This window comes from Amia ocellicauda, chromosome 3 (assembly GCF_036373705.1).
Source record: "Amia ocellicauda isolate fAmiCal2 chromosome 3, fAmiCal2.hap1, whole genome shotgun sequence".
NCBI lineage: Eukaryota > Metazoa > Chordata > Actinopteri > Amiiformes > Amiidae > Amia > Amia ocellicauda.
Window position 1 is genome coordinate 6,754,043 of NC_089852.1, and position 17,039 is coordinate 6,771,081.

The following is a 17,039-nucleotide window of genomic DNA, read 5'->3' on the forward strand; positions in this document are numbered from 1 at the left end:
GTCAGTGTGATTATTTGTGTTTAAGAGTCTGTTGATGTTCTATGGTGACAGGGACTAGGAATTGTTTCAATTCATGAGAACCTATTCTTTACATTTGGAATGAACCCCAATTGCTTCAGTAATGACTAAATTGTTTGTATGACTACCAAAAATATATAATTATACAATAATACTGTTATTGCAGGTGTAAATCATTGTAGACATTTGAATCTGGGCATAATTCCTGACAGTGTCTGTGTCTTTACACATAGCCTACACATCCTACATAGTGGAAAAATACAAAACAGAAATTAAATGAAAGTTTTCATTAAAAGAAAAAACATAAAATACGAGCATGGCACCCCTCAGAGAGTTGTGAGTTTTGAGAAGGCTCAAGGGAGGAGGGTGGGGAACGAGTCTCCAATGTCCTCTCGTTGCTAGGTTGATTATTAGTGTCCCAGGTTTTGGTAATTAACCACATGCTCTTACTGATTTTCTAGGTTGATTTGCTAGGGTTTCTGTTACCTTGTTGAGGTGGGGATTGCTTAATCGATAAGTGTCTTTGTTAGTGGCCTGGTTGCCACCTGGACTTTTCGAGGATGTGTTCATTTAAAAAGTCTGCTGGTTGCAGACTTTCGAGTCTTTGGTTTGTGAAGCGTTATCTAAGTCAGAGGCCTGAGAAGACGAGGACGAGGACGAGGACGAGGACGAGGAAGAGGACGAGGACGAGGTGAATCGCTTTCCACCAACTTTGATTTTTTTTGTTCTGCAGTTTTACCACAATATTGAGTTGATTAATAAAAGTAAATCTTACTGAATAGCTGGACTTATTTTGTTTGACTAAAAGGACAAGGCTTGTGTAACAAATCTTGCTCTTCTAGGGGAAAAGATCCCAGAATAAAATGAAACCCTCGGATTTCACTTTAACACTTGCCTGCTTCTATGATATCTAACCTGCTTTAAAATTAACTGGGTCACATTATAAAGTAAAAGAAAACTACAATGTTTAAAGCATTGTTGTCCCTACTCTGAATACAAATGTCTGTCTTCTCTATTGAGAAACAAAAGGTAGAACAGCTATACCAGGTTACCTAATCTATTTCCTTTACAATCATGGCAAAAGCAGAACTGGATTGTATAATAATCTCTTGACCTTCAGATAAACATATTAAAAATTCCATGATTTAGATATGAAAGACATGTACCATGCTTAGACATTTGCTTACAAAGCTTTTACCTGAGATGCACACATTTGTCCAATTCCTCTGAATGCTATTGAAACCTGACCACCTGAGTTAAATTATTATCTGCTCAGGGATAAGTTCTTGTCTCAGACTGTTTACATTGCTTTGTGTTGCTTTGGGAAACCTTGAGCTGTCATTACCTTCTTTTGCTGGCCTTGAAAATGATTTGACTTGCCTCCTACCATTCCATTTTCAGGGTACTGTTTGGGAGTTTGTGTTAATAAAATCAAGGGTTCCAATTTCTATTCAGTCTTATCTGTTTAAGGATCCAACTAAAACCAATCCAATATACACAGAACTGGTTTTATTGTCCATTGTCCATTATTGTGTGTGTTTAAAACCTTGCATAACTGGAACTTTTCCCTTATCCATTAAATGCTTATGCCACGTATGCATTTAATAGTGTTTGGCATTCGTTCATTTTTACTGGTACGTTCCTTTCATCTAAGATCTGAAAAACAGCTCCTAAATCATTTGAGAGCTTTGCAATCCCTACGCTTAGACAGACAAGAAACAGAATTACAAAGCTAAACTTATGAGATTTCCTTGAATTTAGATATGAAATACAATTACATATATTTACACTATTCTTTATAAGCAGCCTATAGTTTGGAAGTCAAATGTAAACTCTTAAACATTGGAATTTTTACTATCAACATATCAAATAAGCATAACATTCTCCTTCAACATGATTAACATTTTTTGAAGTATTACATAAAAGAGTGGGTGACCGATTAAAATGTGTTTGATAAACATACCAATTAATAAAATAATCTATTGTAATTACCAACCATGTAAAACAGGGTGCTCAGTATTACCCAGTTTAAATAAGAACTTGGATTCTCATCATAATACCTTGCAAAAACAATTCATCCACATAATAGGGACAACTGAATGACAGATCTATTTTAAAATGGCTCCTCTGTAAGAACACAGCACTAAATAAATTATGAAGCTATATCAGAGAAAGCTTAAGTAAATTTTAAAATGGTATAATGGAGGTGCTGGAAAAACAGCAGAGTAACAGATTCAAGGTTCATATTGACTATAAAAGTAACAAGATAAAGAACTTGCATTTGGCGCACACAACTGCACAAAGACACACCAACAAACATATAAAGGTCCTTACTAGAGTATTGGGAAGTTTGGAAGTATTATGGCATAGCTTCACGTGGGATTGTTTGCCATGGGATTGATGGTAACAAGAACTTGGGCAAAGAAATCCCCCAACCTCCCCTAAAACTGTTTACTTTCTGTTTTCTTGTTTCATATTCCCATCGTGCCAAATGAGATTCTACCTTTTGGGTCCCCAATGTCTGTTTTTTCTCTGGTGTACTGTACCTGTCAAGTGCACACGGTAACGATCCTACAATAATGTATGAGGTAATGCTACAAATTATATCACTAGAGATCCATTGTTTTTTCTGTTGTTGTTTTTTTTAAGCTGCCGAGGAAAACAATGCACACCATGGGCACAGGAGCTATTTTACTGAGTCAGCTTTTTAAAATGTAAAAAAGCAAAACGTCACAAATCCGTGGTTGGTGTCAATAACCATGAATTACTTTGTTTTTCTTTCTTTCAATCGACATGCTCACTTCAGTGAAACCACTGGAAGGCTTTAGTTTCTCAAGCAGCAGTAAACACTGATATCTACAAAGACATTATTTAGATATTAGTGAAGAAAATCGATTTTCAAGTCTCCGATGTACTGGAGAATATAAAAAGATTATATATAACAAAACAATTCCACCGCCTCTAACTTTCCTTAAAATAACAAACCTAAAAATGCCACTGGGTAATGTATATACTGCTATCGTTTACCATATTGATTCTAAAAAGCACACATTGTGGTTGTTTTGAGCTTTACCGACCATGTTCTTTTTCAATGACCAGCTACTGATGTCTAGAAGAAAGCAGATGAGATTGAGGTCAAGATTTGTTTCTTGAGAAGAGGTTGCTCATGTCTAATCAAACGATGACCCTGAACATAATAGCTAGTAAATGACATTGCTTTTGCTCTTTCTGTTGTCGATGGTTTCTATTCAGTACATAGGTGTACCCAGAGTTCTGTGTATAACAACTGTAAAGCTATATTAATTAATCATTGGTTTCTTTATCATCTGGTGTGTACACCTTGTTATCATGAATTATGCAAGCATAAATTAGCCATTCTATAACAAAAGGCAGCAGCTGCAAGAACACTAGCAGAGAAAGAGATGTGTCACCAATTGTATGAAAAGCTTTGCTATTACACGGGAGGTAAACCGAATCGATCTGCATATCTCAGTGAATCTTTTTAAGCAGGTGTACTGATACTGAGTACACACACTTATACAATATCCCACCTAACTTTTACTGTTACGCTTTAGTTATTTGCTGAATAGTGTCCATAGATTGTCTTGATGGACTAAAAAGACTAACTTAAAAGAAACTTGACTGGTTTCTAATTAAGAGTTTTATATACCTCAGTCTGCTCTAAGATATAAAGATGGTATTGGCATTTTATGATGGTGCTCCATAAATTATGGCCCCATTTACATTAAACCTAATCAAAAGATACTACGGTGTCTAACATGTCAGACTTTATTCATGGTAATTAAAGGAAGTAAGACACAATTCAAATTGTCAGGTGTCTCACTTTTTCCATCATGAAACTCTTTTTATTAGAGACTGATGAGAGATCACATTCAGCACCCGCACAATGGAATAAAAAGCCAGCATAAAAAAGAGACTAAAGTGCAGAACCTGCATTATTCATCTTGATGGAAGTCCCTAATAGATTATTGACAGAATAGAATTATGAGCTTTATCTGAAAGACTAGAAAGAAGACTACAATTGTTAGGAGAGTCATGGCTTGGTAGATAAAATAAAACTTTCATTTAATATTCCATTTCATATCGCACTGCTTTGCATCTTTGTATATAGATCAGCATAATACTAAGTTGCATTTAACTTTTCCACATTGATTCATAATAAATGTATGATGTATGAAGTACTATAATCACCTCACATCATTTCAAAATATTTCAAAATATACCCCTGAACGGTTTGCAGTATGTACTTTTTACTTATACAGTAAAGATATAGTTCTATATATTATGAGGAGTGATTCATCTAATAATTGAAAGCATGGATGGCCATATTTGCAACGACCTTACTGTGCAAACATTGAATATTATTTTGCCCACAAACATAAGATTTATTAAGTGTACCATGTGCCTGTTTCTCTTGTGTAAATGTTAAAGATCTGGTCAACCAGTTAAAACAACCACATAGAGGAGCATAGAATTATAATTGCAAAATCTGCAGTTTGTTTCAAACTGTTTAACTGACATGTTTGATTAAAAGTAGTTTTTTTTTAAAGAGAAGTATTTTGTGCTGACATGTCTGCTTCAAGGCTTTCTCGTTTGTCAGCTCCTGGCAGTAAATGCACCATGTCAGTTTGCACTTACAGCTAATGCGTCAGTAAATCCACAATTTATCTAAACAAAACATTGGTTGATATACGGCCAAACAAGACACATGGCTTTAGATCGTTACCTTTATTATACAATGTACATATATTGCTTACGAATATGATTCAATATCCAGTTATGAAACATCCAAGTCTTACTGGGGCAATTTAAAATTAGACAGTAATACAGGAAACAATTCAGGTGCTGCTCTGACAAGGCTGATAAAAAGGCTGATACATTTTTTTTAAATCTGACTAAAGATGGCTCCGTCACCAAAGCTACACTGATTAGTACTTCAGACATGCCTGTTGGTTTTCCGGATTTAGACCTGAAAAACATTCATACAGATTTTATTTATATTTTCCCCTAAACACAAATATCTGTGTGCACATTTGCAAATCTGAAAATATAAAGCAAATTGCTTTCTTTTATGTTTATATAGCTGTTGTAAATGGATATTTTTACCTACCTAATGGTGTCATACTATACTAAAAAGGAAAAATTTAAACAATTTGAACCGAATTCTGAATATGCAAAATATACTGTCTGACATTAGATTCTTTGTGAAACAATTTGGTATTTTTAAATGGACAGATATATATACTTCTTCATGATACATGTGCATGGCATTTACCTTCATACTGAACATGTATGTGGGAGTCTCGGAGTGTGCAGTGATTAACAAATCCAACACAACTGCTATCCTGTAATTACTTCATTGTATTTGTCTATTCAGGGTCAATACACAACACTTAAAAGGAGCAACAGCTGAAGCTGAACAATTAGCAGCTAAGACAGCCTTTTTATAGCATCGGTTTGGTGCACACTTGACAGTCGATTTTTAAAGAACCAACTGTATTCGTTATGCTTTAAAACTGTTTTGCTATTTTTACTATTTTGCATACACACGTTGCAAATGAGAGAAGAACAAATGCATTCAACTAAGCAATGGGCTTATTAAAAATGTGATGTGAATAAAGTCATGAATGTTGCATCTAACTACTAGAAATGTAGTTTAGTCATGATGACCAAGGGACCTGGATCGGTGGTGTATAGTATTATCATTTCTGTCATGAGGTCAGTCTCTGTGTATTTGAAGACTTACTTGTGTGATTTTTAACAAGTCATCTGAGCATGGCATACAACCATGTAAAATTATATCATAGCTCCTTTCCACCGGCATAAAATCGGACATGTTCATGATTATCAAATGTGTTATAGATTGCACCATTAAGCAGGAATACTTCAGCAGCCTACAGTTCCTGCAGTTCAACACTTCAGCCATTCAGCATCTACACAGAAGGGATTTCAGCTTGGCAGAATATCAGTGTGGGGCCGCAATACACGAGCGTCTCTTAACACTGTTCCCTCATTTGAAACATGTCCATGTCATGCAAGAGCATAGGATTAGTGGCCAGCTACCTACATAGTACATTGCTATATACTAATCTTCTGGCATTCATATATTGCATGCACTTGTCTTCAATTGTTTCTTCGTGGCTCAGCTTGATGAATTGTCAGATGAATTGCTTGGATTTGTTTTTCTCCTACGACTTTCAGATTCAGTTCAGTGTTGTACACAGCGAAATAGCCCTTTTATTGAGGTGGAAGGTGGGGGTAAAAGGCAAACAGACTATGGTTGTCCTTCTGGAAGTAAGAACACATCTAATTTAAACTATTTTTTTTTAAGTACGTAAGTCACTATCCCATACCCTTAATTCGGTATTGTAGTGCTTTTCAGGAGATTGAAAAGAAACTTGTTTGTGTTACACATTTCCACCCCTTATTGTCTGCAATAATCAGAAACAGTAGTGATAATGAGGAACGGTAGCCTATTGTTCCAGAGGCACTCAGGGATAACTGGGCCCAATGACTTGATGCTTTATTGATTTAGACCCATCTGGCCTGTCCTTGGTAGTCTTTTTTGCAAATCACTGTAATAGTTATTTTTACAATAATAATAATAATATATTGGTTTTAGCTGTAGTATTATGAGTTATCTATACTGTATAGCATTTAAACCATACTGTTAAACGATATATACAGAACCTATATTTTGGAAGATTAGCCTGCCTATAAATACATACATATATATATATATATATATATATATATATATATATATATATATATATATATATATGCAAGGCAGGCTAATCTTCCAAAATAATGCTTCAGTATCTATGTTTTAATAGTATATATAGAGCTTCATAAACTCTAGCCATTAGATATATGAATCCATGCAATCATAAATTGGTAAGTTTGATAACTGGCTATCAAATCACTATTGATGAGAGATATTGGAACATTTGTTACTAGACTTACTTTCTTTCACTTTGACAGAAGATCTGTAGACTGTAGGATTATCATGGATAATAGAGGTGATCGAGGCCATGCCGGTAAGTGCTTCAGTATTAAATGCCTAAAATGGCCTCCATTTCTCCCGAGGAACATTTCCCATTATCGAGCTCACATTAACAGAGCAGAAAGCAGTGTGTTCACAGGGCTACGGAAGACATCTTGATGGATGTCATCATTCGGTTTGGCTACAAATTTGTTTTTTTGTTTCTCTCTTGTAGCAGCGCACCACAGTGGCCATATGACTCCCTAAACTATCATCAATGTGTATATGACAATAAACTACTGCTAAAAAATGTCCTTTCAAAAAGAGTTGTCCCTTGATCAAGGTGACATATAATTAAAATAAAGCTAATTTAATTCCTACAGCTGCAGCAGAAAAGTAGATGTCAGTTGAATTCAATTTGTCAACCATTCATGATCTATAACCTTGAGCCAAAAAAAAATCTAAACGGCACTTCTCATTTCACGGTTTTAGAATCTTGGCTTCTTCAGCATACTTTATACGAGCATACTTTATGCTACTACATATAGTGTACTGTGCAAAGGTATTATGTCTACCATAAGTTGTATATTATAACAAAAAACATATACAAATAATATTGTTTGGGTAGTTTATTAGCATGGATGATTCTGTGATTCTGTGATTCTGTGATTGAAATTAAAATGTTGTGACTTACTCATTGGCCTTACAAGGACATGAGCAAATTCAGGACATTTCTTCAATGCATGATTAGAAAATAAAAACTAAAACCAACATATTTTCAGTAGAGTAGATTGAGCTGAACAGGAAAACTAGTTTATCATTATTGTACATTATTGCCCAGATTTCACTATTAACATGTATGAACGATTTCTCTAGAATAAATTAATTGATAACAGCATATTTTTTACACATGGTAACTGTATCACTGAAGAAAAATACCTATCATGGTATATATATATATATCACTTCTAAATACAAATGTCACTACTCTATGCATCTATACGTAACATGAGCTCTATATATCATACATATCCAAGTATTAGTGTCCTACAGTCGGTCACATACGTGCTGTCCTTAAAATGTGTGCTCAATGATCCATTAGAAAGCGGCCTACACAATATAAATTAGCATTGCAACGGGGAAATGTATAATGATTTAACAAACGCAATACGTTGCATTGTATTTAATATTTCTTAATTCTAAAATTAGCAAGTTGTGCAATACTTCAGAATGCTTCAATTACATAATACGTTTTAAATGTTCTTGCAAGACCCAGGCTTTTTGCACAAGGACACAATTGTGCCGTGCTCAGTACACTGGATCAAGCGCCACCTAACGGGAACCGGCACGTAAGAGAGCCATAACACAAACTACATGATAAAGAAGGCATTTGATATGTCCTCAGGTGAATATCAGGACATATGTTTATACCATAAGAGATGATATGTGTGTCATATAGGCGGTTATTCTTTTTTATCGTCCTCTGCAAGGAAACACGCAGTGTTATTCACACACAGGCAACCAAATAGTTCCAATAACAGTGCAATATAAAACTGCAACACATGCATCGTGATGTAGAGGAATAAAACGTTTACATTGTATTAAAGGACTAAACCTTAATTTGTGTGAACTTCGTCCTTATTCATTTAAGTTACTTATTCGATATGTAAACGTTAAAGTCACCTTGGGGGGAGAAAAAATCACGATGATTTAAAGGACAAATGAGGACGCAAGGAAAAACAAGTTTTTCAATTTTGTTCATGATCTGCGTTGTCCATGCTTTGAACGGCAACAGTGAAAAGCATCTGACTGCAAATCTCTACATCACATGACTTTGGTAAGGTCTATAGCAATGACTGTTTTAATTGGGGTCTATTTTTCATCACTTCATTGATCGTAGAGGGGTCTGCTCAGAAGATAGTGAGTGACGTCACTTCCAAATACTCATGAAAAAATATGTATTGTAAACATGTTTTTATATTTTCTAATTGGGAGGACTTGTGAATTTGTGTGGTATGTTCCTTCAGTGGCAAGATACAGTGAGCTACAGTTTACAGTCTCTCAAATATGCATGGTGCTGCAGTCCCACAGTGCTTTACGTATGCGGACCCCTGTAGCGGTATATTTACCTGTGATGTGCATGGGTTATTTTTCCAGACCTTACTTGCATTAAAACATATATATATATACACACATATATAGTCAGTGCTTATAATTCGACTGTGTTATGCTCAGATGACCTAGGGGGGGAGGTATGGTTATTGTGGAATTTATTTTTTCTTTTTCCATAGCATTCAAAATGCACTCAGTGAAATTCTGCACTTTTGTGTTTGTTTGCTGAGGTGCTTCCCCCATTATACTCCGCTTACCTTCTGCTGTCGCCTCGCCATGTCTGTAGGCTGCTTCGCGTTGAAAGGGTAAGCAATGCACCTCATCACAAAGACATACAGCTGCAGCTTCCTCTTTCGTTCCTCTTCCTCCTTCTGCATCTTCTCCATCTCCTCCTTCTCTTTCTCGCTCACCACCGAGGGACTGGGGCTGGACGGGCGGACGCTGCTGCTCCGGCTGCTGGGCTGCAGCCCGCCGGAGCTCTCGCTGGTCCGGCTCGGGGAAAGCCGAGCTCCGGCCTGGGGTGCCATCACCTCTTTGCTTTCTTCTTCCACGATCTCATCCGATTCCTCTTCGCTAGATGATGGATCCAACATTTTGTCTTACAGCAGTATAGCCTAGCTAAACTGAAATAATCACAATAATGATAATAATAAGAATAATAATAGAGACACTGGCAGATACAAAATAGTAAAAAAAAATGTAGACGAATGAAACACCGCTTGAATCGACCGTAACAAGTCCAGCAGCCTTGCTTCTTGCACGGAAGAAGATGGCACAATAATAATTCCTGAGTTGCAAACCAAGCAGCTCGGTTTATGTACAGGAACACCACGGTGGGGTGAAGCAGGACTCCTGCCGTTGAAAGCGCCTGGTGTAACTGCCTCCACGGGTAAAGCAACCTCCCCCTGCCAACGCGAGTGTGGCTGCTTACGTGTTTTCTGTGCTTTAACTCTCCAGTCACCGCCAGGGATCAGTGAAAGGGAGACGGTATTATGGAAAGGGGAGGGATGGAGAAGGAGGGAGAGCTTTGCAGGATCGAGGCTCATCCATGGACTGGCTCCCCTCCCTGCTGAGATCCGTCAATGCCAGCGATCGATGGCCGCTTCCTGCTCTGCGGCGCCTGAAGCGGAGGGGCTGACGGAGCTGACCGAGGTGCTGATCCCCACAGCGCCCGCATGCTAGACTGCGAGGGGCGGAGAGCGCATTGCTTCTTGCCCCGACAGGAAAAGGCTTGATATACTGCGCCCATTTTACCAAAGCATGCAAACATCTTCAAGTTGTACAGCTTTTTTCCTCAAATGATTAGATATGTAGTCTAAAATCGTAACATATGTTCAGATGTTTGTATTTAAGTGCATCTTTGGTTAGTTTACTCAGTTGGACACCACGGTACATTTTAATGTTAATTGATATATTTTTGGAAGCGACACTAGGCTGTCAGCCCCACCCCAAACTCAAAACAGAAAAGCTTAAGGGCAATATTTATCTTTTGTTCTTTTCAGTGTTACGAAAGAAAAAAAAAAGATCTTCTGTATACTACACATACTGGTACTTTCCACCAGATTGACATCCTGGATGGGACGTCAAGCTCAATTCAGACTGAATCACTGATGCACTTATTCATTTTCCCTTCATGTTAGATTATAGTTAGATCTTGAACTAAGGTTCAGATGACGAAAGTTAGTGTTGATATTTGTTGTTGTTTATATGACTATAAAATAACAATATCACCAATTTATAACAAATAACTATACACATTATCTAATCATACATACAATTACTAAATGTATTGTTGATGCTTGCCAACTTTGTTTATTTTGAAAGTCGGTAACAGTATATATCAGACATATTGGGATAATAGACAAAAGAAGAAAAGACAGTTGTTGACAATGTATTTAATAAGATATTATACTGTAGTAATGTTCTTTGCAACACAACACTTTCTGACAAATGGATGAAGGATTACTGTGGCTTTCTTTCCCCCACATTATGGTCAAGATTCACCCCTCCACTTTATACCAGGGATATTCTGTGAGACTGAAAATAGGAGGCCAAGACTCCCCACCATAATTATTAATTTTGAAATGCTGACATAGACATAAAAAAACATAGACTTGATTTCAGTGAAAAGTATTGTAATCACTTTCAAGTCAACAGAGAGCTTTTGGATTAACAGACCAGCAGTACATTTGGCCCATAAAGTGAAGCTCTTGTTGAGGATGGATGGATGGATTTCAAACATATATCAGATTATTTTTTTCCAGTGAACCTGGCATCCTTTCCAGCATGATAAAACCAAACACCTAAATCTATAACCAGATTAAGGAGGCTAAACATTGACATTTTTGATTTGCCATTACAATCCTCAGAACTCTATCCAGTAGAAAAACTGTGGCATTAATTGAAGAAATCTAACCGAAAGCACAAGTTAGACATCCTGGAAGAGATAGAGAGCCTCTGCTAGGAGAACTGGTAGAGTATGCTTGAGAAATAAGCATTAACAAGTTGCAGGAAGCACCTTAATTACATTATCAAAATAAAATGTATTCACAAAACATTGATTGCAAGGGTGTGAATGCATTTGAAAACTGTTTATTTAGTAATATAAATAACTATCTATTTTATCAGCTTATATTTTGCACAAAGTGAAAACCATGAGAAACAGAACCATATCCCCAAGCAAACAATTTGATTTAATTTAAGGACTCATCAATCTCTAGGATGTGTCTGTGATGTGTTATGCCCCAATTTCAGTGGTCTCTGGAAATTCATGCATCTGGTTATTGGCTTATTGACCCTTGCCTTTCCAAGACATTGTTATTCTCTGTGTACAGTTGGCACACTATGGGACACATCTCTGTTATTGTTGTTCTACTAGTTAATTTTAAATCATACATCTGGTTTGTCTGTACCCCACATTTCATTATTATTAATATTATTTATTTATCAGCAGACACCCTTACCCAGGGCAACTTACAGTTGTAGCAAAAAAAAAAGTTTCAAGCTGGCATACATGCATAATACAGTAAGTGCAAAACAATTCAAATGCACCGAATATACAGCATAAATTATATTTAAAGTAAGCACTGTCATTCTTTTATTTCCAGCAGACACTCTTATCCAGGGCCATTTACAGTTGTTACAATATATTACATTATTTGTAAATACAATTACAACTGGGGTTTTACCAGAGCAATCTAGGTACAGTACCTTGCTTAAGGGTAAGACAGCAGTGTCCCCACCTGGGATTAAACCCAAATCCCTCCACGTCCAGAGCCCTAACCACAATGCCACACTGCTGTGTTTTTATGTGCTACACTGTTGGTTGTGCAGTGCCCTGTTGCCCTCCTGATCTGGGTTCCACTCTCATATTCCACAGTATTTTACTTCAAGATATGATATTTCCTATTGCAGATTTCAGGAACTGTAAAGTCTCTCCAAGAGTCACATATGCAATATCGCAATCAACTACCACTCCAGACTGAAATGCTATCAGTTCCAGTCCAGATGCTATACTGACAGGAAATAGCTATAACAGGTTGCATATAGCCTTTTTATGCTTTTGGAAAATCTCATACAGATCTAGTATTGTAAATTACCCTTAATGTGATCCATAAATTGAGGATATAATGTACTAGCAAGCAAACGAGTCAATAATGACCTTCCTGAAACAGTTATAATATAATTGAAGATAAAAAAAATTTGTTTGTTTTTTTGGCTTGTCATACTTCACCCACAAAATGTATATTTTCTTACAATTTTACATATTTATAAACATTAGCATACATCACAATCACAATCAGTAAGTTATCCACGGATGTCTCTTCAGCAACACTGAGATAGATCAACCTTACCTTATACTCTGTTTGATAAAACTGCATTTTCAGTCTCCCTTAATATATATATACAGTGAGGGAAAAAAGTATTTGATCCCCTGCTGATTTTGTACGTTTGCCCACTGACAAAGAAATGATCAGTCTATAATTTTAATGGTAGATGTATTTTAACAGTGAGAGACAGAATAACAACAAAATAATCCAGAAAAACGCGTTTCAAAAAAGTTATAAATTGATTTGCATGTTAATGAGGGAAATAAGTATTTGATCCCCTATCAATCAGCAAGATTTCTGGCTCCCAGGTGTCTTTTATACAGGTAACGATCTGAGATTAGGAGCACTCTAATCTCAGCTCGTTACCTGTATAAAAGACACCTGTCCACAGAAGCTATCAATCAATCAGATTCCAAACTCTCCACCATGGCCAAGACCAAAGAGCTGTCCAAGGATGTCAGGGACAAGATTGTAGACCTACACAAGGCTGGAATGGGCTACAAGACCATCACCAAGCAGCTTGGTGAGAAGGTGACAACAGTTGGCGCGATTATTCGCAAATGGAAGAAACACAAAATAACTGTCAGTCTCCCTCGGTCTGGGGCTCCATGCAAGATCTCACCTCGTGGAGTTTCAATGATCATGAGAACGGTTGAGGAATCAGCCCAGAACTACACGGGAGGATCTTGTTAATGATCTCAAGGCAGCTGGGACCATAGTCAACAAGAAAACAATTGGTAACACACTACGCCATGAAGAACTGAAATCCTGCAGCGCCCGCAAGGTCCCCCTGCTCAAGAAAGCACATGTACAGGCCCGTCTGAAGTTTGCCAATGAACATCTGAATGATTCAGAGGAGAACTGGGTGAAAGTGTTGTGGTCAGATGAGACCAAAATCAAGCTCTTTGGCATCATCTCAACTTGCTGTGTTTGGAAGAGGAGGAATGACCCCAAGAACACCATCCCCACCATCAAACATGGAGGTGGAAACATTATGTTTTTCTGCTAAGGGGACAGGACAACTGCACCGCATCAGAGGGATGATGGACGGGGCCATGTACCGTCAAATTTTGGGTGAGAACCTCCTTCCCTCAGCCAGGGCATTGAAAATGGGTCGTGGATGGGTATTTCAGCATGACAATGACCCAAAACACACAGCCAAGGCAACAAAGGAGTGGCTCAAGAAGAAGCACAGTAAGGTCCTGGAGTGGCCTAGCCATTCTCCAGACCTTAATCCCATAGAAAATCTGTGGAGGGAGCTGGAGGTTCGAGTTGCCAAACGTCAACCTTGAAACCTTAATGACTTGGAGAGGATCTGCAAAGAGGAGTGGGACAAAATCCCTCCTGAGATGTGTGCAAACCTGGTGGCCAACTACAAGAAATGTCTGACCTCTTTGATTGCCAGCAATGGTTTTGCCACCAAGTACTAAGTCGAAGGGGTCAAATACTTATTTCCCTCATTAACATGCAAATCAATTTATAACTTTTTTGAAATGCGTTTTTCTGGATTTTTCTGTCTCTCACTGTTAAAATACACCTACCATTAAAATTATAGACTGATCATTTCTTTGTCAGTGGGCAAACGTACAAAATCAGCAGGGGATCAAATACTTTTTTCCCCCACTGTAGATATATACACACACACACACATAGGCATAGGTTAAGGGGGAGCTGGACTCCACTAGACCTCTGAAGGTGTGCTGTGGTATCTGGCACCAAGACATTAGCAGCAGATCCTTTAAGTCCTGTAAGTTGCGAGGTGGGGCCTCCATATATACATATATACATATATATATATATATATATATAATTTTTTTTTTTTTTTTTACAAAGATCAATCCTGCATTTGCATATGTATTGCCCGGGAATGATATTCCATCAATGTGTCATATCAGCAGCATTCATCTTTTTGCTGACAACACAATTCCTTTCACAACCTCTAGGTTTGTGTCTGACCTCTAAATTACCTCAAGGACAGCTTAAGTAAGGTTCATAAAACATAAATACATACACTGACAATCAATTGATTAAAAAGTGCAAGATGAAATATAATATACAAACAATTTGACATTTAACTTGTCAATGGCACTCTTTGATTTATCTTGGTCAATTGTTGTGTTTTGCTAATTGTTAGTTTGTGGTATTAACATGTTATATTCCACTTAGAAAATGCTTGTAAATAACATGTTTTTAAATCTGAACCTAAGAGTTAAACAGGAAAACAGTCAAACTCATTAAACTCATTTATTTTGATATCAAACTGTAATATATATATATATATATATATATATATACACTCACCTAAAGGATTATTAGGAACACCATACTAATACTGTGTTTGACCCCCTTTCGCCTTCAGAACTGCCTTAATTCTACGTGGCATTGATTCAACAAGGTGCTGAAAGCATTCTTTAGAAATGTTGGCCCATATTGATAGGATAGCATCTTGCAGTTGATGGAGATTTGTGGGATGCACATCCAGGGCACGAAGCTCCCGTTCCACCACATCCCAAAGATGCTCTATTGGGTTGAGATCTGGTGGCTGTGGGGGCCAGTTTAGTACAGTGAACTCATTGTCATGTTCAAGAAACCAATTTGAAATGATTCAACCTTTGTGACATGGTGCATTATCCTGCTGGAAGTAGCCATCAGAGGATGGGTACATGGTGGTCATAAAGGGATGGACATGGTCAGAAACAATGCTCAGGTAGGCCGTGGCATTTAAACGATGCCCAATTGGCACTAAGGGGCCTAAAGTGTGCCAAGAAAACATCCCCCACACCATTACACCACCACCACCAGCCTGCACAGTGGTAACAAGGCATGATGGGTCCATGTTCTCATTCTGTTTACGCCAAATTCTGACTCTACCATCTGAATGTCTCAACAGAAATCGAGACTCATCAGACCAGGCAACATTTTTCCAGTCTTCAACTGTCCAATTTTGGTGAGCTTGTGCAAATTGTAGCCTCTTTTTCCTATTTGTAGTGGAGATGAGTGGTACCCGGTGGGGTCTTCTGCTGTTGTAGCCCATCCGCCTCAAGGTTGTATGTGTTGTGGCTTCACAAATGCTTTGCTGCATACCTCGGTTGTAACGAGTGGTTATTTCAGTCAAAGTTGCTCTTCTATCAGCTTGAATCAGTCGGCCCATTCTCCTCTGACCTCTAGCATCAACAAGGCATTTTCGCCCACAGGACTGCTGCATACTGGATGTTTTACACCATTCTTTGTAAACCCTAGAAATGGTTGTGCGTGAAAATCCCAGTAACTGAGCAGATTGTGAAATACTCAGACCGGCCCGTCTGGCACCAACAACCATGCCATGCTCAAAATTGCTTAAATCACCTTTCTTTCCCATTCAGACATTCAGTTTGGAGTTCAGGAGATTGTCTTGACCAGGACCACACCCCTAAATGCATTGAAGCAACTGCCATGTGATTGGTTGGTTAGATAACTGCATTAATGAGAAATTGAACAGGTGTTCCTAATAATCCTTTAGGTGAGTGTATATATATATATATATATATATATATATATATATATATATATATATATATATATATATATATATATAACTTAATATAGATTATATAGTATATTACATTATTATTATTATTATTATTATTATTATTATTATTATTATTATTATTATTAAAACTGAAAACAGTATTATGCATTTAAGAATAAGGACCAATCAGAAACTATGCACCTGTTAATTAAACTGACAAGTTAACATCCAAGTCTATATAAATATGATTGTATGCATCCACCATGTTGGTTACAACTATAATTAGCAGTTGTGCTAATTTCTGTGATAGGGTAGTATTATATTTCAGTAAGCATGTTTAAAAATGCAAGTTCCTTTGCTTCTGAAATGGGCTTCCCAACCCAAATTAGCTCTAATCATAAACTACCCAATGCTATTTTAGGTAGAGTAGTTCAAGACTAGTTCTCAACAAGGTCTGTGAAACCAGACAATAATGTTTATCATTTGTAATGCCTCACCAATTAAGTATGAAAGTTAAAAGTGTAATGCAAAGTTATTAATCCAACCACATGTATACAAAGATTTA

The 17,039-nt window shown here is 37.2% G+C and overlaps 1 protein-coding gene across 32 annotated transcripts in view; it reads right to left on the bottom strand.

Moving 5' to 3' along the window:
• Positions 1 to 10,180, bottom strand: part of cadpsa (Ca2+-dependent activator protein for secretion a) — a 110,116-nt gene extending 99,936 nt beyond the window's left edge. For 7 of the 32 annotated variants that reach the window (XM_066697962.1, XM_066697958.1, XM_066697955.1 and 4 more), the window contains exon 1: positions 9,394 to 10,174. In XM_066697962.1, coding sequence (XP_066554059.1) covers positions 9,394 to 9,729 — 336 coding nt within the window. In that variant the 5' untranslated portion in view covers positions 9,730 to 10,174. Of the gene's footprint in view, positions 1 to 9,393 lie in introns of all 32 variants that reach the window. The other 25 variants (XM_066697949.1, XM_066697947.1, XM_066697951.1 and 22 more) reach the window with 9 other exon arrangements.
• Positions 10,181 to 17,039: the final 6,859 nt, after the last annotated feature.